The 23439-nt window shown below is 42.8% G+C and overlaps 2 protein-coding genes and 1 pseudogene across 3 annotated transcripts; 1 reads left to right on the forward strand and 2 right to left on the reverse strand.

Moving 5' to 3' along the window:
- Positions 1-2187: 2187 nt before the first annotated feature.
- Positions 2188-2306, reverse strand: LOC149976667 (5S ribosomal RNA; annotated as a pseudogene).
- Positions 2307-4678: 2372 nt separating this feature from the next.
- On the reverse strand, positions 4679-6135 carry LOC149976668 (zona pellucida sperm-binding protein 4-like). The gene is made up of 3 exons (XM_090201602.1): positions 6014-6135; positions 5523-5653; positions 4679-5220 (listed from the first exon to the last, which is right to left on the reverse strand). Exons 1-3 carry the CDS (start codon positions 6133-6135, stop codon positions 5027-5029), a joined length of 447 nt encoding a protein of 148 aa, XP_090057728.1. The 3' UTR covers positions 4679-5026.
- Positions 6136-11445: 5310 nt separating this feature from the next.
- Positions 11446-22633, forward strand: LOC149976669 (uncharacterized). 2 transcript variants are annotated; one of them, XM_090201644.1, is made up of 21 exons: positions 11446-11585; positions 11685-11743; positions 11823-11903; positions 12004-12128; positions 12769-12912; positions 13218-13316; positions 13427-13588; positions 13728-13827; positions 13957-14177; positions 14825-14981; positions 15170-15393; positions 15689-15809; positions 16126-16322; positions 16437-16551; positions 16774-16943; positions 17039-17136; positions 17298-17428; positions 17748-17937; positions 22101-22242; positions 22350-22446; positions 22516-22633. In XM_090201644.1, the coding sequence occupies exons 1-21, from the start codon at positions 11563-11565 to the stop codon at positions 22587-22589; spliced, it is 2730 nt and encodes a 909-aa protein (XP_090057770.1). In that variant the 5' UTR covers positions 11446-11562; the 3' UTR covers positions 22590-22633. The 2 variants fall into 2 exon arrangements, with proteins under 2 accessions (XP_090057770.1, XP_090057771.1); XM_090201645.1 differs by lacking the exon at positions 11685-11743 and having other exon boundaries at positions 11575-11585.
- The last annotated feature ends 806 nt before the right edge of the window (positions 22634-23439 follow it).

Raw genomic sequence — 23439 nt, forward strand, 5'->3', positions numbered from 1 at the left:
TGTCACTCTTACCCTGACGGGAAGCTCCAGACACTTTTTTGGTCCTATCTTAGGCATTTTTAAATTCATGTCAAATTGGCCATATTCTGAAGACACTCTTATAGTCTGCAGGGTAATCGAACTGGCCACATCTAAAGTCAAGCCACAGGTAACAGGTGAGCTGCCTTGTTAAACCCTAAAAATAAATAATAACACGATTGCGTTGAAATGACCCATTAAGCCATTTGTAAGGATTTCCCCCATGTGGACCTGTTGTCACTCTTACCCTGATGGTTGCTGATATTTCCAGACACTTTTTCAGTCTTATCTGAGGAATTTTATCATTTATATCAGAATGGCCATATTCTGATGCCAGTTTAGCGCTCATTCAATGACGATTTACTACTCTTTCCCATTGAAGGCCATATTGAGGTTAAATCAATGACTGGACTTTTTAATTTATAAAAACAAATGACTATTGAAAGTGCAAGTCAGTATCGTGCATAGTTGTTCTGGTCTCTGTGGTGATTTTAGAGCGTTGTTCATATTTCTACTTTTACCGCATACACTTTAACCCGATACCCAGTTACTGTGCTGTAGTCAGGATGGCCGAGCGGTCTAAGGCGCTGCGTTCAGGTCGCAGTCTCCCATGGAGGCGTGGGTTCAAATCCCACTTCTGACAGTTTTTTAGTGCCTCTCAGGAGTCATGCTGCTCAGCAGTAATAATAAGAATGATGAAATAACAACTTCACACAGTGAAATAACAATTCATAATAAACACTCTCAAATGCTGACCTTCTGGAGCTGAGCAAAGATCAAGGTTAAATAAGAAAACAGCTGGACTTAATAACAAATGAATGAGGGGAACATTTTGTGTTATTGCATTATAATGAGTTACTGCATTATCTTTCAGTTGTTAAATTTCACTTTCTGTAGGCTATGCCTGTTGGCCCATTCACTCCTAACAAGCCTGTTTTCTTCTGTCAACGTTGTCGTGGCCGAGTGGTTAAGGCGATGGACTAGAAATCCATTAGGATCTTCCTGCGCAGGTTCAAATCCTGCCGACAATGAAAATGCTTTTTTTTGACCCCTCCGGAGGTTGAAGTTTAGTCGTGTTTCTTATACCAATCGCATCCTCTCAGATTTCCGCAAGTGCATAGGGATTAGTTGTCCATTTGGGATAGGACTGCAGGCCATCTGTCCCACTTCACACCTTTACACACCTGGTTATCCAGCCTTCTAGCTCTATAGGCCACAGTAGCATAGGTTACAGGTTTGTAGTCAAGCCACAGATTTCAGGTGAGATCCCATGATACACTCAACAATACAACAACACGATTCTCATGAATAACCATGAAGCCATTTGCTAAGATTTCCCCATTTTGACATGTGGAAACCTGTTGTCACTCTTACCCTGACGGGAAGCTCCAGACACTTTTTTTGGTCCTATCTGAGGCATTTTTAAATTCATGTCAAATTGGCCATAGGTGAGAAACCTTGTTAAACCCTAAAAGAAAAAGAAAAAACTCGATTGCATTGAAAATAACCATTAAGTCATTCAGGTTGCAGACTCCCCTATAGGCATGGTTTGAAACCCCCTCCTGACAACTTTTTAGCGCCTGCATGTCATGCACCTTTGTAAAATCCAGTTGAAAAATAATAAATAATAAAATAGTTGTCAGGAGGGGGTTTCAAACCATGCCTTAATAAAATAATTAATAATAAATAAATAATGTTAAATTATTACTTTCTGTAGGCTATGCCTGTTGACCCATTCACTCCTAACAAGCCTGTTTTCTTTTGTCAATGTTGTCGTGGCCGAGTGGTTAAGGTGATGGACTAGAAATTCATTAGGATCTTCCGGCGCAGGTTCGAATCCTGCCGACAACGAAAATGCATTTTTTGACCCCTCCGGAGGGGAATAGGGGGATTTTTTTGGGGGGGAGGGCAATCAGGCAAAACATTGAAGGGATTTTACAGGACCCTAATGGACTACAGACATTGACAGTCTCCTAGCCTAAAAACAAATGCTGAATGCACTGCCGAGATTTTGAGGGAAACGCACTGTCCATTATTTGATTTGATCAGGGCATGGCAGGGAAGCACTAACAAACTGCAGTCCATTAAAAAGACACAACATTATTAGGGTGATAAATAAAAGGGAGTTGCTCCACGCATGACACAAGAGAACCCTCTGCTGGAGCAAAACGCTTACAGCACCCGGTATTCCCAGGCGGTCTCCCATCCAAGTACTAACCAGGCCCGACCCTGCGTAGCTTCCGAGATCAGACGAGATCAGGCGTATTCAGGCTGGTATGGCCATAAGCGAAAGGCATTCTCTTGGTACACTATATAAAGTCAACGTGTCGCTTACTCTTAGGGGGACAGAGAAATGTCCACCTTGTGACACACACTGAAAAAGCTCAAACCTAGCTTACATTTCCAGCCCATATATTTCACTCTTGTGGGGGGAAAAAGGGCATATCCTAGGTTCATACTTATGACAACTTCATGGACTAGGGCCCTATAAAATACGGTGCGCCCAAACGGAATCACGAAATACAGGTATTAAACCGAAATTCAACAATATTCAAAAATGCTTTGAACTAAGGAGGAAATCAACTCAATGCCTTCAACTTCTTAGAAAATCCATTCATTTGCCCAAGTGAATCATAAGACATGAACAAAATGCATCAGCGATTCGTATTTCCACGCAACTTTCAGAAACTGCACAGGACTGCCCAGTTTCTGTGCGCATGCGTGCAGAGCGAGCGCATGTCTACACTTTGTGTAGCCGTTAGCGATGAGGCTAATGATAACCTTCTTGTGGTAGAGAAGGAAAGGCTTCCCATAAAAACCTTCTCAATCAAATGTTAACTGCAAAGTGGCCTTTGCCAGCCTGGCAGAATTATATCATGATTATTTGCATCAATCCAGTGGCCATTTGTTTTGCAAACTCCGCAATCACATGCGCTACAGCAACACCGCTTAACCAAACAAAGGTCTCTTCCTGGTGCACACTTGCCTAAAAAAGGGTAACTACACCCCAAAATCGACATGTCTTCTGTTTTTCCCAGACCTCAAAAGTGGTTCCCTGCTAGGGTTTTAAACGTTGTCGTGGACATAGAACATCCAATCGTGTTATATTGCTATTAAAAATGTGTACTTTTGAGAGCGAAAACCTGCAGAAGCAGAGACAAACGGTCGACCGGGAAATGTTAACGGAGAATAGGGGGATTGTTTTTTTTTGGGGGGGGGGGGGGGGGAGATCAGGCAAAACATTGAAGGGATTGTACATGAACATTAGCCAGCTAAATAAAGTTAGCAAGATGCTGCTACACTTGACTTGATTTGTTCATGTTTAGCAACTCCCAATTAGCGCATTCCTCTAGGACAGGAAATTCCATTGAAAGTGGCATCAACTTCTGGGGATCCTGTCAACTGATCCTATTCAGTTTCAAACATCCATGCTGCACAGGCATCTGAACCATCCTTTAGGTTTAGTGCAATAACTAATTTAAACACAAGAGGTCACTTGTGCCTGTATTCAACCCAAACCCAACAACTATTCAGTCAGTGTTAAGAGCAGTTGTTTGAAACCAATCGGAAAGGCAAGCCAAGCTTGCCAGCCGCTCTTGATTTCCATTCGACTGACCATCAGTTTGTCACAACACTGAACTGTAGCAAACTAAAAGGATAACATTGAGTAAAAAGGTGTAGGTAACGGCAACATTAACCTTTTCACACGCGAGTTCCAAATATCTTCAACAGTTGCCCCAGTGGGAATTGATTTTATGCGCGTGATCTCAGAATGCACTCACTGTTCCAAAATGTGGACAGTTAACCCGCGCTGACCTCAGTCCAAGGCACATTACCTGCAATTTTTCTATAGGCCGTTTCAACTTCAAATTTTGCCTCAATTCATTCACAAAAGTAGCCCATTTTACTGTTGCAGACCATTTCGATTTGAGAATTTAATGAGCCGGACAAACTTTCCTTCAAAAGAAAGCCCAAGCACTTCCCCAGATCAAGTATACAGTCCTTGCACATTTAGTGTCTTCCTTACAATTAACTGTGAACATGCGTGCATTCCTATCAAAGTACCTTATTTTCTGTGTAACGTGTTGTCGTTTCTACTGTAGCGTACCGTAAGTATAATGTACTTAGCGCTTTATTAATTCGTTCTGATTCTTGCCTAGATTGTAATGGACACATGTTTAAAACACTTTGAAGGTGGTACTGAACATGAGCTAATGCTAACGCCATACAATGCAGTCAGGTTATCACATACGCGTATGTCAGACTTATGGTGATCTCAACTGGAGTACCCCAATTGTCTTGAATGCACTGAAGTCGTTAGCTGATTTGAACACAGCATCAGAGTGTAAACTATGGTACCTCAGGGTTGCCAGATCAGACCCCCTTTCCAGGGGTATTTAGCTTAGAAAAACTGTCTGCCCTACCATTTATTGTTCATAAATCGCCCATCTTAGTAATATTTCCTGCATCATCCTCTCCATAATACCTTCCCCCAAGGACTTCACCTCCCAAAATGGATTGACCTATATCTTGCAACTCTGTTTAGCTTTCGTGCTACGGTTGTATTGGATTTTTGATTAGTTAACTGTAAACTACTTGTCATGTGTACGCCGTAACAAGTACAAAGATTTGCCACATGCTGAAGTGGCCAAACTAAGTTAAGACCTCAGGAAACGGGCGCAGTGAATGGCATTCTGGGATTAGGGAGTTATTTTATATTTTCTAAACTAGATTTACATGTTCCAATGGTACGCTGCAGGGACCACTCAGTGATAACAAGCATGTGATCAGAATCTCCCATAAGTGTTAAATTGGGTGTAGATCTGGTGACAGACCGCACATGGCTCACATCTTTTTTTAAGCTCAAACCATTGTGACCACTCATGACCTATGGATGGGGGCATAGCCACGGTAGCCAAAATAAATGGCCTGCCAAGTATGATAGGTTGCTAATTACTCAGGAACCACACCTGTGGAATAACACTTGTTTAGGCCCTAAAACAACAAGTTACCCATTAATGATGAGATTCCAACGGGGTCGGGAGCCGCGGTCCTCGTTGAGGGTGGCCCAGCAGTGGTCAAGCACCAGCGCTACCTTGGGGTCAGAGGACCTGGTCAGCTCCACCTCAAAGTGCAGAGGCTGTCTCAGGTACCTCACCACTGGATAGTCCTCCTCCTGGTGGAACGTGTTATACGAGGCGTCTGGAACACAGAACAAGACAACCGGGGGTCGTGTTCAGTGGGCACCATCTGAACTTGTCCATTAAGAAAAGCTTGTTTATAATATCCTGTTGTGCCCCGATGAACACAAGCCATTTATAGCCAACACTGCCAACACTACCCCCCCCCCGCCCACCAGAGGCTTCTGACAAATTCCCAAATCAGCTCCTCACCGTTACTACATAGCCATACCTGTAGATCTCAGAACGCAAGAGTAATATATCACAAGGCTTACATTTTTGGGAATGGTTGAAAGTTGAAATTCTGAATTTGTACACGCTTACCCTGAGCGAGTCTCATTCTGACCATTAGTCGACCAGTCCCAGTCTCTGCAAAAGGCTCGTTGTCACGCAGCCTGGTCAGGAAGGCCAATGTGCGAGTGATGTTGACCACATAGTAGCAGGAAACCTTTAACCTTAAAAGAGTATGCAACTTCAATAGGGGAAATATGCAACTTCAATAGGGGAACTTCAAGCAGTGGAGTGGACACAGTGGTAGTAGAGGCACACTTTCCCTGTATACAAAGTATTGAGCAATTGGTGAAGGAAAAAGAGCTAATAGCTACAATTGTGATGCGTAATGCATTTACTGATATTCCTCCTCTGAAGACTTCAATGAGATTTCGTTCTCATACAGCATGAATTGTTGATAAACTATGTAGTAGAGGGGAATTGCTTATTACGGCCTACAGAAGCAAACAGTCCATAAATACACAGTACCCATCACCTCAGGGTAATAGTCATTTTACCTTCCTGGTGGTGCCACAGGAGTTCACAGTGAAGTGGAAGTAGGTAAGCGATCGTCACTGTAGGTGGGACCACAGGCGGGATCGCTCAGGGTCAGCTGACCGGGGTTCAGAACGGGAGCAGACTCCACCTTCACCGCCAGCGCAGTCATCGTTCCATTAGAGAAACACTATTGGAGGTGGGGGAGCAATAGACAGGTAGCCATCAGACCTGGGTTCTGTATTTGTTACACTTAATTGAGCTTGCCGAGCACAGTAGAACCAATGGAATAGCACCAAATGTGCAAACCATGCCCATCTGGTTCTCCAGATTGAATTGATGAATACACCTGAAGTCGTAAAATGTCTAACTAGTAATTTGTTATGCTAACTATCTAGCAAGAGGTTGCATAGCAACAGCATCAACTTCCGGTTGACAGGTGAAGAGCTAGTACACGCGACTGAAAGCATACTGTTCGTTTACAGGTTGGAACAACGTATTTCGTATGTTTTTGCGGTCCTTTTTTGGAACCCTATAAGCTTAAATGTTGCGGCATCCTGCAGCACATCTTGCGTGGTTCCGCATAATTCTATGGCACGTTATTTAAGTGTCAGCCAAGACGCAATTTACCACAATCTGCCACCATCTACCACAAACGGTGGCTCCATAAGCTCAAAACTTTCAAAAGTAAGAACCACTGTACATCTGACAACGTTATCAGATGTAACATTTTACTGGTTGTCTCAGATAAAAAAAATACTACTACTTTGTTCTCCTGTACCTCTTCTCCCTGCCTGTTTGTTCTTCTAGATTCTCCCCTTCCATCTATGTCCCCATCTGTGGCAAATCCACCCATGTCTCCTTTTCCGAACATTTTCCACCAAAAAATGTGTACAGTCTTGTAGGTAGACTCATCACTGATCCTTTCACCTTCATCCATCTCAGACGTACTCTCATCTGGGCTACCTGCACAGCCTACCTCAGTACAGATGTGCAGATCCACCAACCAAACGCACCACTACATTCACTTCCGAAACCGAATGTTTTGATCGAACACAACATTTTTTTAATAATAATAATTCAATGTCAGATTCCGCACTCATCTGGTACGTTGTGATTCAAACTGTAGCCCAAATGAGCGTGCTCTGGTGTCAATGCTCATCGGGAGAAGTCCTCAACTTCAAAACTTTGTTTTCTACAGCAAAGCTGGCTAACCTTACGTATTCACTACTGCACTTGTTTATTGCAATTGAATGGTAAAAACACATCCAAGAAACACCCACATCAAACCACACCCCCAAGACAATTCTTGTTTGCCTTCAGTCATAGCCGCTAGCATTTCTTAATGAGCATTGATGAAACACAAGAGCTGTGCTCGAATACCCATACTAACATACTGTATACTACATACTTAATGAGTATATACTGCATACTATATATTATTAGTTCATTTTAGTATACTGTAAACGAACAGTATGCTTTCAATTGCGCGTACTAGCTTTTCACCTGTCTACCGGAAGCTGATGCTGTTGCTATGCAACCTCTTGCTAGCTATCTAGCATAACAAATTACTGGTTAGACATTATATGACTTCAGGTGTGTTCTTAAATTCAATCAGGAGTTCCAGAATGCGCACATGAATTCAGAGCGTTGTCAGATTGTCTGTTTGTAAATTCAGAGCAGAGTAGACAGCCAGAGCGAATTTACGAAAGCACCCGAATGTCCATTGAGAACGCACAATGACTATACCATTTAGCTAAGCTCAGAATGACGGGAATAATCACGTCAAACATTGGGTAGTTAGTTAGATAGCCTATAGTTATTATTTTGTCAAGTTTGATCTATAAGTAGCCAACTAACGTTAGGTATCTAGCTAACAACATACCGGTACATACTGCTGTACTGATAAAGCTATGTGGTTCGTAAGACCAGTGTAGCTAACAAATTGTTAGCCAATATAACGTGTAAGTTAACTTATTTAAAAAGTAATTACTTTATTACATTGCTCAACATTTTCTTAATATTTGTCATAATTAGTTAAAGCAATGAATTTGTATCCGCTCTCGTTGTACTTCGACTGCATATTTTCTGCCATTTTCAACAAATCTGGAAACGATGTGAAGCCACGCCCATTTTCTGAAGAATTGCATTATTGGCCCTAAAGTACGGAAATAGTGTCCTCTTCGTGTATTCCTCATATTTTGGCGAATTTAGTACGACATCCTGGAACATTTGGCATACTAAATATATCCATAGTATTTTTTTATTTCTATTTTATTTCACCTTCATTTAACCAGTTAGGCTAGTTGAGAACAAGCTCTCATTTACAACTGCAACCTGGCCAAGATAAAGCAAAGCAGTTCGACACATACAACAACACAGAGTTACAGATGGAATAAACAAACATACAGTCAATAATACAGTAGAAAAAGTCTATATACAGTGTGTGCAAATAAGGAAAGGATAAGGGAGATAAGGCAATAAATAGGCCATGGTGGCGAAGTAATTACAATATAGCAATTAAACACTAGAATGATAGATGTGCAGAAGATGAATGTGCAAGTAGAGATACTGGGGCGCAAAGGAGCAAGATAAATAAATAAATACAGCAAGGGGATGAGGTAGTTGGATGGGCTATTTACAGATGGGCTGTGTACAGGTGCAGTGATCAGTGAGCTGCCCTGACAGCTGGTGCTTAAAGCTTAGTGAGGGAGATCTGAGTCTCCAGCTTCAGTGATTTTTGCAGTTCGTTCCAGTCATTGGCAGCAGAGAACTGGAAGTAAAGGCTGCAAAAGGAAAAATTGGCTTTGGGGGTGACCAGTGAGATTTACCTGTTGGAGCGTGTGCTCTGGGTGGGTGCTGCTATGGTGACCAGTGAGCTGACATAAGGCGGGGCTTTACCTAGCAGAGACTTGTAGATGACCTGGAGCCAGTGGGTTTGGCGACGAGTATGAAGCGAGGGCCAGCCAACGAGAGCGTATAGGTTGCAGTGGTGGGTAGTAAATGGGGCTTTTGGATTGGAGATGCTTAATGTGAGTCTGGAAGGAGAGTTTACAGTCTAACCAGACACTTAGGTATTTGTAGTCCACATATTCCAAGTCAGAACCGTCCAGAGTAGTGATGCTGGACAGGCGGACAGGTGCGGGCAGCGATCGGTTGAAGAGCATGCATTTAGTTTTACTTGCATATAAGAGCAGTTGGAGGCCACGGAAGGAGAGTTGTATAGCATTGAAGCTCATCTGGAGGTTAGTTAACACAGTGTCCAAAGAAGGGCCAGAGGTATACAGGTATACTATGATATATTTCTACAGGTATACTATGACCAATAAGCATACTAAATACTCAATTCATGTCACAAACAGTACAGTTAGTGCGCGTATTCGAACACAGCTAAGGCCAAATCAGGAAGTGCAGTCACCTTTTAATCCTGAATGACAATTGTCTTGCCTCATAGAGATAGATAAATCTTCTTAGGGCTGATCGATATGACAACAGCCAGTGAAAGTGCAGGGCGCCAAATTCCAAAGAACAGAAATCTCATAATTAAAATTCCTCAGACATACAAGTATTTCACACCATTTTAAAGATACACTTCTTGTTAATCCCACCACAGTGCCCGATTTCAAATAGGCTTTACGGCGAAAGCATCACTAACGATTATGTTAGGTCAGAGCCAAGTCACAGAAAAAAACAGTCATTTTTCCAGCCAAAGAGAAGAGAGTCACAAAAAATCAGAAATAGAGATAAAATGAATCACTAACCTTTGATGTTCTTCATCAGATGACACTCGTAGGACTTCATGTTACACAATACATGCATGTTTTGTTCGATAAAGTTAATATTTATGTCAAAAGAATCTCAGTATACGTTGGAGCGTTATGTTCAGTAGTTCCAAAAACATCCGGTGATTTTGCAGAGAGCCACATCAATTTACAGAAATACTTATACTAAATGTTGATGAAAATAAAATTGTTATGCACAGAATTAAAGATATACTTCTGCTTCATGCAACCGCTGTGTCAGATTTCAAAAAAAAAAAAAATCTTTACGGAAAAAACAAACCATGCAATAATCTGAGTACGGCGCTCAGAGCCCAAACAAGCCAAAAAGATATCCACCATATTGTGCAGTGAACAGAAGTCAGAAATAACATGATAAATATTCACTTACCTTTGATGATCTTCATCAGAATGCACTCCCAGGAATCCCAGTTCCACAATAAATGTTTGTTTTGTTCGATAATGTCCATCATTTATGTCCAAATAGCTACTTTTGTTAGCGAGTTTTGTAAACAAATCCAATCTCACGAAGTGTGTTCATTAGGAGCAGACGAAATGTCAAAAAGTTCCGTTACAGTCCGTAGAAACATGTCAAACGATGTATAGAATCAATCTTTAGGATGTTGTTCAAATAAATCTTCAATAATGTTCCAACCGGAGAATTCCTTTGTCTGTAGAATTGCGATGGAACAGAGCTCGCTCTCATGTGAACGAGCGTCACGAGCTCAAGGCATTCTGCCAGACTTCTGACTCATTCCCCTCTCATTCGCCCTCACCTCACAGTAGAAGCATCAAACAAGGTTCTAAAGACTGTTGACATCTAGTGGAAGCCTGTTGACATCTAGGAAGTGCAACATGACCAATATCCCACTGTGTCTTCAATAGGGAATCAGTTGAAAAATGACCAACCTCAGATTTCCCACTTCCTGGTTGGATTTTTTTCTCAGGTTTTTGCCTGCCATATGTGTTCTGTTATACTCACAGACATCATTCAAACGGTTTTAGAAACTTCAGAGTGTGCATATCTTAGCTTCTGGGACTGAGTAGCAGGCAGTTTACTCTGGGCACCTTTGGACAACTTATTCAGCCAAGCTACTCAATACTGCCCCCAGCCATAAGAAGATAAAAGACTCATCTATGCATCTGTGCCAATATAGTGTCTGTGACAGCATGGGCAGCGCCATTGAGGCTATCTTCATATTAAAGTAGTAACATTTCTTCTTCACAATTGTCTGAGCCCTTCTGATGACCTGATGGGACATGACTTCAACAGGGTCAACAGTAGGGCTCAGCCAATGAAGTTGGTAGTCCCACCCAGTTGATTACATTCAAATTGTGAAAGTGCATGCAAATGCAGCATTTTGGCCATTAGAGGCCAATATCTTTCTCTCTGTCTGGGCTACAATTGTAGACGGTTGGGTAATTATGCGTTTCACCTGTGAAAGGCTGTTGTGCTGCTAATGAGGGAGTTCTATTAACCTGAGCCGAGACGCACCGGTCCATGGCCCCTGACATGAATGGATAAAAGCGGTGAGGGCGGAGCACCCTTCTAAAATTGAACAGTAGCCTTACATTTAGGGTTTTGTCCTAACACTACACAGCTGATTCAGATTAACAAAGCTGGATGATTATTTGAATCAGCTTTGTAGGGCTAGGGGAATAAAAAGAAAATGTGCAGCCCTTTGGGGTTCAGGTGACTGAGTGTGGGAAGCCTTTGTCATAGGGTAGAAGTTGCATACCCCTGGGCTGTAGGCTGCACACTTTGGGTCAAATATCAGGTTCTGTAGCTGTGTATTTTATCGGAACAAATCTGTTCCACAATGATTATTTTCCTTAGCTCAGGGTAAGTAGTAGCAGGCCTAGGAGAGTCTTATGCGACGCAAACATTTGAGTTGTGTTCTTCCTCCTTTTAATCAATCATAATTTGTCAAATCCCTTACAGGTTGTTTTGCCTATTGATGGCAGCTGTGGGCATACAAGCACAACAGCCACATTCTATAAGTATGCATTTTGCACCCTGCAAATTTAAGCACTAAGCGTTTGACAATATTTTATTTTTAACTAACCTTTCCTATTCCAGATGACCTCAACGCTGAATGCCTTGGTAACGTTATTCGTTTGAGTGTCGCTCCTCTTTTTGAAGAGGTTGATGCTGTCTTCAGTGAGTTTGCCTCTTTATGATTCTCTTTCTCTCCTTTCATAATTCATGGCTTGATATTGCTTGTCAACTATTGTGTTCACACCATCTCCATCCCTTCCAGATGACACACAAATCATAAACCTGACGCCTGGCCTTGCTACTCAGTGTGGATTCAGCTTTAAATTTGACCCCATGGGGAATGCCATGTTTTTTGCTTCTCTTCAAAACTGCTTTTCCCAAAACATGGTAACCCTAGTAACTGTAGTGTTTGCTTGTACTTCAAATGGACAGTTTGCCTTTCAGTGTCACTGCATTTGCAACTCATACTGTAGCAATGTAATTTTATTTACCTTTGACATGGAGTCATGCTGAGACCAGGCTCTTTTGCAGATGAGCCCTGTATACAAAGATACAAGTCAATATTTGCATCACTAGATGGAAATAATTAAACACATTCTTCAGTAAAAAGGTCCTCAATAAGCCTGAGTTGTTGCTGTAGAGGTGCTAATACATACAATTTAGCGCATGGAGGTTATTAGAAGTACGGTTCCAGAAACATCGACGCAGTTTGACTTAACTCTGTGGATATCAAAAGGATCTCCATTGTTAGCCACCCCTGGGTCTGGTATCTCTTACCTCTAAGTTAACGATGACGTAAGGTACAGCAGAAGTTTATGGAGGGCTTTCAGAGGGCCAGCCAACTTTCTGATACAGACTGCAGTGATGTGAACTATTGAGCTCTTCTCCTGTAGTGTGGCTTCAATACAGTGGCAGCTGCATTCATATAGCCAATTTTGCCACAGTCTATAACTTGCATGAATGTCACCTGAATTTTGTTTTTTGCAATATAGTGAAGGCTTTTTTTTCTCTTCCCCCTTCATTTTAGGATGATAAGATGTTCAGCTTGGTCATGCAGTTCAGGCTGCCAGGAAACCACATGACTGAAGACCCTGTGTATAGAGTGGGAAAAACTTGTAGCTACACCCCCTGGACCTCCCGAGAGATTCTGTGTGACCGCAACTACATGGAGGCAAGTGAGCAGAGCATGCCCCAATGGACATGTTTACAGTCGCGCTTGTCATACTGCCTGTATAAATGATCTGTCTTAGAGCTACAACTGTCCAGTGTTTTCACTTCTTCTGCAACACAACCTAGAGGTCTTGACTCTCAATTCCACTCGCCTCTTCAAAATGCACATAGGAGAACTTTAGAGGTGAGGAATTTTGGCCTATTCTCAATGCATTTAAGGAGGGGAGTGGACAGATTGAGAACTGGCCCTTGATTTCCTATTGTATGGGAGGGAGAAAATGCATAGGGAATAATGGCCTTCTCTAGGTGTCTGTCAGAAGGACTCTTCCAGACATCCAAACCGTCCCCGAACAGACCACTGGGGGCCCGAAAGCAAAGAGCGGCAACTTCCGTAGAGGAGCTGAGGTAGCCATATTTCAGTTTCTGTAATTTCACTACAACATGACAGGATGGCGCTAAACAATGTGCGTTTGTTGACAATTTTGTTTAATTCATGTTTCCATTTCCTGAGACAGGCTGTTGCTTCAGGATACAAAATGACAGCAGTCGTCTTTAGTCCTAGCAAGAATGTCATGAATGTGGATGAGGTCCAAAGAAAGGGCTATGCAATAGCCAACACTCCCACACGGCTGGTGTTAAGAAGCCCTCATAATGCAGAAGAGACATACCTCCAGAATGTAAGCTGACCTCCATGAACTGGGTCATGTTCAGTAGAGCAAACATTTGGAAACGGTGGCCCTACCTGAACTCTGCAACATATTGTTAATACGGTGTGCCCTACTGAACATGGCCCTGATGTGGTTGCCCCCTGAACAGGTAGCTGGGGTTCCGATGCGGGTGCTCTCAACCTCAACCTTCTTTGAGCAGAAGTGGCTGGTTACTCGAGTAGATGCCACAGCTGTTTGTCCAACACCAGGTTGAGTGTGAAATAATTTAAGATCCTATAAGCCCAGTTCTTAATTGGCTCCAGACAAGACTTTCATGTAGTGTTCAGTTGGGAAAATGTTCTGTTTTGATGTGCCCTTGGCTTCTTGTTTCACTGCAGAGGCAGTGGCCTTTACTCCAGAAGTGATCACCTGGTACATGCCCAAGCACATAGACCCACTTTTCTCCTCTGATGCCTTCACCATGTTGGAGGTGTACATGGGAATTGACGCTAAGAGGCTGGACACTGAGGAAATGGCTGCCAGAAACTACTCTGTTTTAGTCACAGAGGCTCATATTATTGTTGAAATTCCGGTGGGGGCGGTTGGCGGCTATTTCAAGGTCAGCATTGGATTAGTAAAATGTTCCTGTTTAATTTCTGTCTTATTTGTAGAGCCCTTTTTACTACAGCAGTTGTCAGTGCTTTGCAGTAACCCTTTGCCATCTCTCATGGGTAAACTCCTAGAAAGGTTGTCTTGTGTAAAATGTTTCTTATTGAGCAATTGTCTGCTTAATCAGGCTAATATACAATGGATTGCAGAATTGTGTGAATTTTGCATAAAATTACATTTAAACATACTCTACCGCTTGTCTTTGCAGTTTGTCCTTTAGCCGCTTGAAATTTGAGACCAAATATCCACACTAAAGTATTGTTTACCTGACTTTTTAGGTAGCCGGTAGCTTTGCCACTCAACTGAATGCAAGGAACACTCGGCTGCTGTTTACATATTGTGCAAGTGTTTACTTTACGTGTCAGTTGCTCTGAAAATGCGCACCGCCGGAAATGCAAGTTGCCAACCATACACCTACCAGCTCTCAAGTCTGGTAACCAATACTTTCCTTTGGATATTTTGTCTTAAATTACGAGCGGCAAAAAGACAAGCGGTAGAATAATTGTATTTAACATTCTGGCTTATAAGGAACATTTACCTTTTTTTGCACTCCAATTGTGTATTACAGCCTGACTGCATCCCTCGTCTCCCTTACAGAGCCATATTCAGGATGACCAGTACTTTGTCACTTACACCATTGAGCCCATGCTTGAGTTGCTGTGGATCGAGGAGGTCGCACACGAGGACACCAGCTATAAAGTCCTCTTCCCTATCACAACACCTCTGATGGCCAGGCCTCCACAAGTTCGCAACTGTGAGTCTGGTTTAGTTGAATAGTGCCTATGGTAATTTGGGATGCCTGGGTTGTTCATTAGGCACAAAACAGAAGGAAATGTACTGAAACGGGGAGGCAATACCTGGACTTACCCAATAACAAATGTCAATTTTCAACTTCCATTGTACCGCATTTCAAAATGTTTTCCTTTGTTTGCCAATGAACAGACACTCCCTTAGACACAGTTCCTGAGCAGGCAGTGTTTGTGCTTGAGTTGGGGACCTTCAACCTTGATGTGGAGCTGCTGAACATCACCTTTCCCACCATGGTGCTAACTGTTGCAGAGTGCAACGCCAGGGGTTTCAATGTTCGGGAGCAGAGATCCCCGGACAACACCTTGAAGACCTTCAGGCTGGAGGTGCCCTTCTCAGACCCGGTGGTCTTTAAGGAGGTGTGTTTCTGTTAAATGCAAAGCCACACGCAGTGATTTGTACATGCCCTAATAAGTGGGCCACCAACAAAATATAAATGGCACAGATGTATTTTGTATCCCTCATTTACTCAAGTGTTTCCATTATTTTGGCAGTTGTGTGCATTTGATGTAGAGGAATGAGGGCAACGTTACTTTAAGTAAATAGTTTGTTTTAATAGTACCCATGTGTACTTAGTTGTCAGTTGATGTTGACTAGCGTTCTGTTACAACAATAATGCTGCCCAATTGACCAATGCTTTTAACTTCACTACAGAGAAGGGCGGAACAAGGTGTCACAACCTTCACTCTTCAGCTGATCTACGGCCTGGTCATCTTTCCAGAGTACGCGCCTTTCTCTCACTCTGCCGTTGTGGACGCTGTACTGCTGGACATTGGTATGTCTCTGGACTACTCCAAACTACTATTGAATGGTTTCCTCTCGTTAATGATTGCCCTGAAAGGAAATTGGCAGTGAAAGCCCAACTAGCCATACTGTAGGGTTTTTCTATGCGGTCTCTCTACAAAGAAAATGTTAAGCTTTAGAGTAGTTGGACCCAGTTGTCCTGTTCCTGATTTGCCAGGATCGTTTTTATTCAGTCCCACCGTAGCAAAACATTTTGCAATCTAAACAAGGGTTTCGTCTTGACAAGTTCAAGTAGTACCTTGTTTTTTGTGCTTAATAATTGAACACAACCCTGTTTGTCCTTGTAGTGCCACCTTCAGTCACTGGCAACTGTGATCAGGAGAACTTCCACATCACTGTGGACTACAGGAACCAAGAGCCCTTTTTTGTGGTCTTGGTTGGCAAGCGGCTGCTTAACCATGAGTTTGCTCAACAGTATTTAACAGAGGGCGACACAGACTTCACCATCACGTTGCCCTTCTCTTCGCCGGACGCAGTGTTTGAGGTACGACTCTCTCCCAAAACATGTTAACCTAAATTGCTGCAGCTAGCCTCGCTTTCCTTACCCTGTGTACATGCATACAATATTGGACTAATGAACTCTCCCATTGGTTCCCAGTCAGTTCACTCGTCCTCTGTCAGGAGCAGACTGGATGTGGCTCTGTTGAATCCTTACAACAACATGACCATCAAATACTTTTCCCTGGCTTGCAGCTTCCTCAAAACGCTGACTGGTTGGTTCTCAAACAATTACTTCTGATAAATAGTCGTTTAACATGGTTACCAAACCTGGGTTCCTTGCAAATACTGTGAGTCTAATAGTAGTGCCAGATGGGCATGGTTTGCACTTTTGGTGCTATTCCATTGGTTCTACTGTGCTCGGCAAGCTCAATAAGTGTAACAAATGCAGAACCCAGGTCTGATGGCTACCTGTCTTTTGCTCCCCTACCTCCAAGAGTGTTTCTCTAACGGAACGATGACTGCGCTGGCGGTGAAGGTGGAGTCTGCTCCCGGTCTGAACCCCGGTCAGCTGACCCTGAGCGACCCCGCCTGTGGTCCCACCTACAGTGACGATCGCGTCGCCTACTTCCACTTCACTGTGAACTCCTGTGGCACCACCAGGAAGGTACAATGACTATTACCCTGAGGTGATGGGTACTGTGTATTTACGGACTGTTTGCTTCTGCAGGCTGTAATAAGCAATTCCCCTCTACTACATAGTTTATCAACAATGTCATGCTGTATGAGAACGAAATCTCCTTGCCAGATGAACTTGAGGTGAAGCGGAATGCCACGACGTCTTCAGAGGAGGAATATCAGTAAGTGCATTACGCATTACAATTGTAGCTGTTATAGGGCATTTTTTTTCTTCACCAATTGCTCAATACTTTGTATACAGGGAAAATGGGCCTCTACTACCAGTGTCCACTCCACTGCTTGAAGTTTCCCCTATTGAAGTTGCTCACATCCCTATTTTTAGGTTAAAGGTTTCCTGCTACTATGTGGCCAACATCACTCGCACATTGGCCTTCCTGACCAGGCCGCGTGACAACGAGCCTTTTGCCGCGACTGGGACGGGTCGGCTATTGGTCAGAATGAGACTCGCTCAGGGTAAGCGTGCACAAATTCAGAATTTCAACTTGACCCCTAGCCTCTAAAAGTATCTTGGAAGGTCTCCTTTACAAAACCATTCCCAAAAATCTAAGCCTAATGATATTTCTCTTGCTTTCTGAGATCTACAGGTATGGAGTAACGGTGAGGTGCTGATTTGGGAATTTGTTAGCCTCTGGTGGGGGGTGGGTAGTGTTTGCTATAAATGGCTTGTGTTCATCGGGGCACAACAGGATATGGTAAACAAGCATTTCTTAATGGACAAGTTCAGATGGTGCCCACTGAACACGACCCCCGGTTGTCTTGTTCTGTGTTCCAGACGCCTCGTATAACACGTTCCACCAGGAGGAGGACTATCCAGTGGTGAGGTACCTGAGACAGCCTCTGCACTTTGAGGTGGCGCTGACCACGTCCTCTGATCCCAAGGTAGCGCTGGTGCTTGACCACTGCTGGGCCACCCTCAACGAAGACCGCGACTCCCGACCCCGGTGGAATCTCATCATTAATGGGTAACATGTTGTTTTTGGGCCTAAACAAGTGTTATTCCACAGGTGTGGTTCCTGAGTAATTAGCAACCTATCATGCTTGGCAGGCCATTTACTTTGGCTACCGTGGCTATGCCCCCATCCATAGGTCGAGTGGTCACAATGCTTAAAAACGATGTGAGCCATGTGCGGTCTGTCACCAGATCTCCACCCAATTTAACACTTATGAGAGAATCTGGCGCGTGTTATCGCTGAGTAATCCCTGCAGTGTATCATTGGAACTGCATCAAACGACTCTAAACCGCATTGTCTGAAAAGCATCTAAGAAATGTTTTGTACTGATGAGAAATAAAGGTCTTCACAACTTTATTCCACCTTTGCTTGTAAAACATAAATGTTAACGTTATCTAGTCTAAATAACAGGTTGACTTGTTTTACAGTGATGCGGTACAAGGGAGCCATGTAAATCTAGTTTAGAAAGTATGGAATCCATGTTTGTCAAGCAAGAACTCCTAGAATGCTGTTCACTGCGCCCGTTGCCTGAGATCTTAACTCAGTTTGGCCACTTCAGCATGTGACTAATCTTTGTACTTGTTACGGCGTACACATGACAAGTAGTTTACAGGTAACTATTCCAAAAGCCAATTGTTGTCACCTCCCCAAATACAACCGTAGCACGAAAGCTAAACAGAGTTGCAAGATATAGCACAATCCATTATTGGGGGTTAAGTCCTTGGGGGAAGGTATTGTGAAGAGGATGATGCAGGAAATATTACTAAGATCTGGGAATTTATCAACAATAAATGGCGGAAGACTATATAAGCTATATACCCCTGGAAAGGGGGGGGGGGGGTCTGATCTGGCAACCCTGAGGTACCATAGTCTACACTCTGATGCCGTGTTCAAATCAACTAACGATTTCAGTGCATTCAAGACAATGGGGTACTCCAGTTGCGATCACCATAAGTCTGACATACGTGTACATGAACCTGACTGCATTGTATGGCGTTAGCATTAGCTCATATTCAGTGCCACCTTCAAGTGTTTTACACACGTGTCCATTACAATCTAGGCAAGAATCAGAATGCATTAATAAAACGCTGAGTACATTATACTTACGGTACGCTACAGTAGAAACGACAACACGTTACACAGAAAATAAGACTTTGATAGGAATGCACGCATGTTCACAGTTAATTGTAAGGAAGGCAATACATGTGCAAGGACGGTATACTTGATCTGGGGAAGTGCTTGGGCTTTCTTTTGAAGGAAAGTTTGTCCAGCTCATTAAATTCTCAAATCGAAATGGTCTGCAACAGTGAAATGGGCGCCCTTTGTGAATGAGGCAAAATTAGATGTTGAAACGGCCTATAGAAAAATCGCCTTGGACTGAGGTCAGCGCGGGTTGAATGTCCACATGTTGGAACGGTGAGTGCATTCTGACCACGTGCATAAAATCAACTCCCACTGGGGCGACTGTTTAAGATATTTGGAACTTGTGTGTGTGTGAAAAGGTTAATGTTGGCATTACCTACACCTTTTTACTCAATGTTATCCTTTTGGTTTGCTACAGTTCAGTGTTGTGCCAAGCTGATGGTCAGTCGACTGGAAATCAAGAGCGGCTGGCAAGCTTGGCTTGCTTTTCCGGTTGGTTTCAAACAACTGCTCTTAACACTGACTGAATAGTTGTTTGGGTTGAATTCAGGCACAAGTGACCTCTTGTGTTTAAATCAGTTATTGCACTAAACCTAAAGGATGGTTCAGATGCCTGTGCAGCATGGATGTTTGAAACTGAATAGGATCAGTTGACAGGATCCCCAGAAGTTGATGCCACTTTCAATGGAATTTCCTGTCCTAGAGGAATGCGCTAATTGGGAGTTTCTAAACATGAACAAATACCACGGTCAAGTGTAGCAGCGTCTTGCTAACCTTATTTAGCTAGCTAATGTTCATATTAAAAAAAGTTACTACATTTTTGATTTGGGTGAGCACTTTGCTACAGATGGACACGCTGGCCTAATTTTTATCTCAAGAATTTAAATTGGGTTACTATTGAAAGATGACTTATTTTTCCTACATTGTAATGGGCTACAATGACTTTGACCATGATTATGCACGCTGCAAATGACACTTTATTTTGCGGGTGCCTTTTCAGTATCTGGATGCATGTTACACCAAGCAGTGTAGTGAAGCAACTTTATTGGTCAAAACCATTCATTTGGGGGATCGGTTTGCAAATACTATCAAATCACGCAATTTTACCATTTTTATGAAATGGTATCAAAAACCTAAATTTGGCAATGTGGACACGGAGTAACTTTACAGCTGTTTATTAAATCAGCAATGTCATAGCAGTTTAAAAAAAAACAAGCTGAAAATGTTTTGTAGATCATAGGAAAAGACAACATTCACATGGCTGTGCAAAAAATGGGTAGTTCAGATTTGTCACTTCAGCTGCAACTATCTTGCTGTGCAAAATCCTGACCATCGTCTGTCAGCTCAAGTGGATTTGTACTGGTGTGGGCGTTTGTCTCAATGTAACATCTTCAGATTTCACAAATTCCTTTTTTGCTAATATCGGGCAGTTAAACAGTAAAGGATAAACCTCCCAAAGATGCAAATTGCTCTGGCGCATTGCATAATTCTTGTTTAAAATGAAGTACTTGTGTTGAAAAATATGATTGCCTTGATACCGACTGTCTATTCGGCAACTTTGGTTAAACCACGGTCAATTGATCAATATTCAGGTCGCCTGTAGTCTTAAAATTCTGGATAATTTAGAATTTTAAGAACCATTTAGAGGGACGTTTCACCTCATGTCAATGGAATTGAATATTCATGTTTGACATCCGTCATTTAACAAGCCATTGCAGTAGACATAAATAAATATTGTTGACGGAAAGCCCAATTTCTGTTCTTTAAAATAAAATAAAAACGTACTAAATCAGATTCATCCAGGTCTGATGGGCCAAAAGATCAGAAATGACAAACCACTGTCGTGACCTTGAATTATCTGAGGACTGTTAAATTGTTAAGCGACTCTAAATGAATCATGTTAGGATTTGGGGTGCCGAGGAAGCGGTTTTAAAGTTACCGTCTCCCGACTTAAACTCTAGACGGTAGAAATCTATTAAATTGATAGTGAACTTATGAACCATTACATCGTATCCTCCTTGCAGCTGCAGAAACCCCAGCCTTATGATTCAGTACTATACAAGTTGGTTTAATTGAATTACTAGCTAACTAAATAACACAGGCTAAACACACAGGTGACACAATATGACGGCTTGTTACAAGGTTTCTCCCCCCCCCGTTCCGTAAGGGACACTTATCGTTGATACGTTTTTGAACACACGAACCGGCACCAGCTTGGAGTAAAAGCATGAATGTATTTGAGGGATGCCGCTGTGGAAAGGTAGGTGGCTTGTCTTCTCTCTGATTGGCTACATGAGGTCACAATGTCGTTGGTTGTCCGTGGCTCCAATGACTAGTCTTGAACAGAACTACAGGATGGATTGTTCTGGAAGATGGGCTAATCAACCCTGTCACTGATTCCTCAGTGGGTGATGAGTAGGATGGTTTGGATATAGTAGCAGAATGGTCCCACTTATGTTCATTTTTCTAGGTACTTGTGAGTTTAGGAAAGTTCTGAACGTGTAGCTTGCGCCTCACGGTTTTCTGGTCTAATGTTAATTTCTATTACCGTTCCTCTTATGCACTCTGGCCGCCGGGGACGCTTCTGTCAGTCTGACCCGCTCTGATGTTCCTCGTGGCATGGCTACTTACTATGCACATTTTCTAGGGGTGTTTCTCTAACACGTTCAAAAGTGAATACTGGAACAATATTTCTAGCAGAAGACTGGTCAGATTAGCTATAGAAAATGAATGTCATATTGGTTTTTATTTTGTGATTTTTACTAGAAACGTGCTCACTCTACAGGTAGGAAGTCTCGAGCCTTTACATGAAATATGTTTTTTCAAGACAAAGGTGATTTTTGTTGGGGAAAGCCTGTTGGCAAAAACATGACTTTAGTTCATACTGGAGGGGGAGAAAGAACCCACTTCTGCTGTAAATTGATCTGATCCTCACAGGGCAGTCATGACACCACCACAAGACTTCGTACACAAGGCGGTTGGGGTTTGCAGCGTTTTCTTGTTCCTAACTTAGTCCCTCTCTCCACTGGCAGCTGTGAGAACCCCGAGGATCCATACCGTGTTGTCTTCCACCCGGTGGTAGCTGACGCCAGGGTCCACTTCCCCCCTCACGTCAAACGCTTTGAGGCCTATATGTTTTCCTTCGCCGAGGATGCGCTTGAGCCGAGTGGCCAGGTAACAAAGTTCACCCAACAATCTTTATTGGTTAATTTTGTTTGAGTGGCAATCATCCCTTTAAAAAAAAAAAATAACATCTGACACACCAAATCTTTGATTCCTAGGTCTTTGTCCATTGTGATGTGGTCATCTGTGATGCCAGTAGTCCGTCTGGCGGCCCCTGTAGTGGACAATGTGTGAATCAGGACAACCCGAAAAGAGGTAGGTCTTGTTTTATGCTTTTCAGACCCTGGCAGACCATAACTGAACTAATAGGTTCTCTCTCAACAGGTCAACGACATGTCAAAGACCTCTTTGAGGAGCGTCATTTATATGTTTCTTCTGGATACATTCTTTGGGTGTAATGTCTTGTTCTAACATGTCAAATAAAGTGTTCTATATAAAACAATCCTAACCGTTGGAGCTACCTTAATTGTATCTGATTTGCATTTAACACCATGTCGTAGGCTTGTCATCTGACATGTATCAATCAACCCTTTTGTAAGCATGGAACTCTGAACCATCCACCGGAGGGTGATAAGTGTTGCACACCAATTTCCCATCTAGGACAAACAATGGGAAATGAAACAAGCTTTCCAATGTCCAGTAGGATGAAATGACTCAATGTTATAGCAGATGGTGGTTTGCCAAAGTGAAACCAGCAGGGCTGTGGTTGGATGCAGTGTTGGTAATTTTCAACTGAAATTACAACTTTCCTTGATACCTCTCACTAGCTTGGTTTCCATCCAAATATGGACATTTGTTCTTTAATGATATGCATGTCAATCTCTCATGGCTCAAATGGGAAGAGCTTGACTTCATCGCTACTTGTTTGTGTAAGAAGTGTTGACAAGCTGAATGTACCGAGGTGTCTGTTTTCTAAAACTACTAGCGCACAGCTCGGACACCCATGCATTCCCCATAAGACATCTCTTCACAATCTCCAAGCCCGAACTACGAAGGTAGAGCCATGAATACGCTGCAATCTATTCCGCATCAGGATAAGATTTCAACACACACCGTACGGAACAGCGGGGACTGAAGACACTCCTTTAAAAGTTGTGAGCTTGCACCGCGGGATGGCTTCATTGCTCCAGACCACCACAAGGGGGAGTTGGCGCATTTGGGTCCCAAGGCTTTGATGACCAAAGACTAATTTTGACACCAGCCACCCTTGCTTTGCGGCGCTCAACGAAGATTGCTGACAAAACAGAT

The sequence above is a fragment of the Oncorhynchus mykiss genome, chromosome 16 (genome assembly GCF_057628025.1).
Source record: "Oncorhynchus mykiss isolate SJ-2025 chromosome 16, ASM5762802v1, whole genome shotgun sequence".
NCBI lineage: Eukaryota > Metazoa > Chordata > Actinopteri > Salmoniformes > Salmonidae > Oncorhynchus > Oncorhynchus mykiss.

Coding starts and splice junctions, on each gene's coding strand:
- LOC149976668 (XM_090201602.1), bottom strand. CDS start 6,135: ATGACTGCGCTGGCGGTGAAGGTGGAGTCTGCTCCCGTTCTGAACCCC. Junction 5,654..6,013: donor TTACCTACTTCCACTTCACT/GTGAACTCCTGT, acceptor TACTCTTTTAAG/GTTAAAGGTTTCCTGCTACT. Junction 5,221..5,522: donor CAGAATGAGACTCGCTCAGG/GTAAGCGTGTAC, acceptor TCTGTGTTCCAG/ACGCCTCGTATAACACGTTC.
- LOC149976669 (XM_090201644.1), top strand. CDS start 11,563: ATGATTATTTTCCTTAGCTCAGG. Junction 14,982..15,169: donor GCCTCCACAAGTTCGCAACT/GTGAGTCTGGTT, acceptor GCCAATGAACAG/ACACTCCCTTAGACACAGTT. Junction 22,243..22,349: donor CGCTTGAGCCGAGTGGCCAG/GTAACAAAGTTC, acceptor TTTGATTCCTAG/GTCTTTGTCCATTGTGATGT.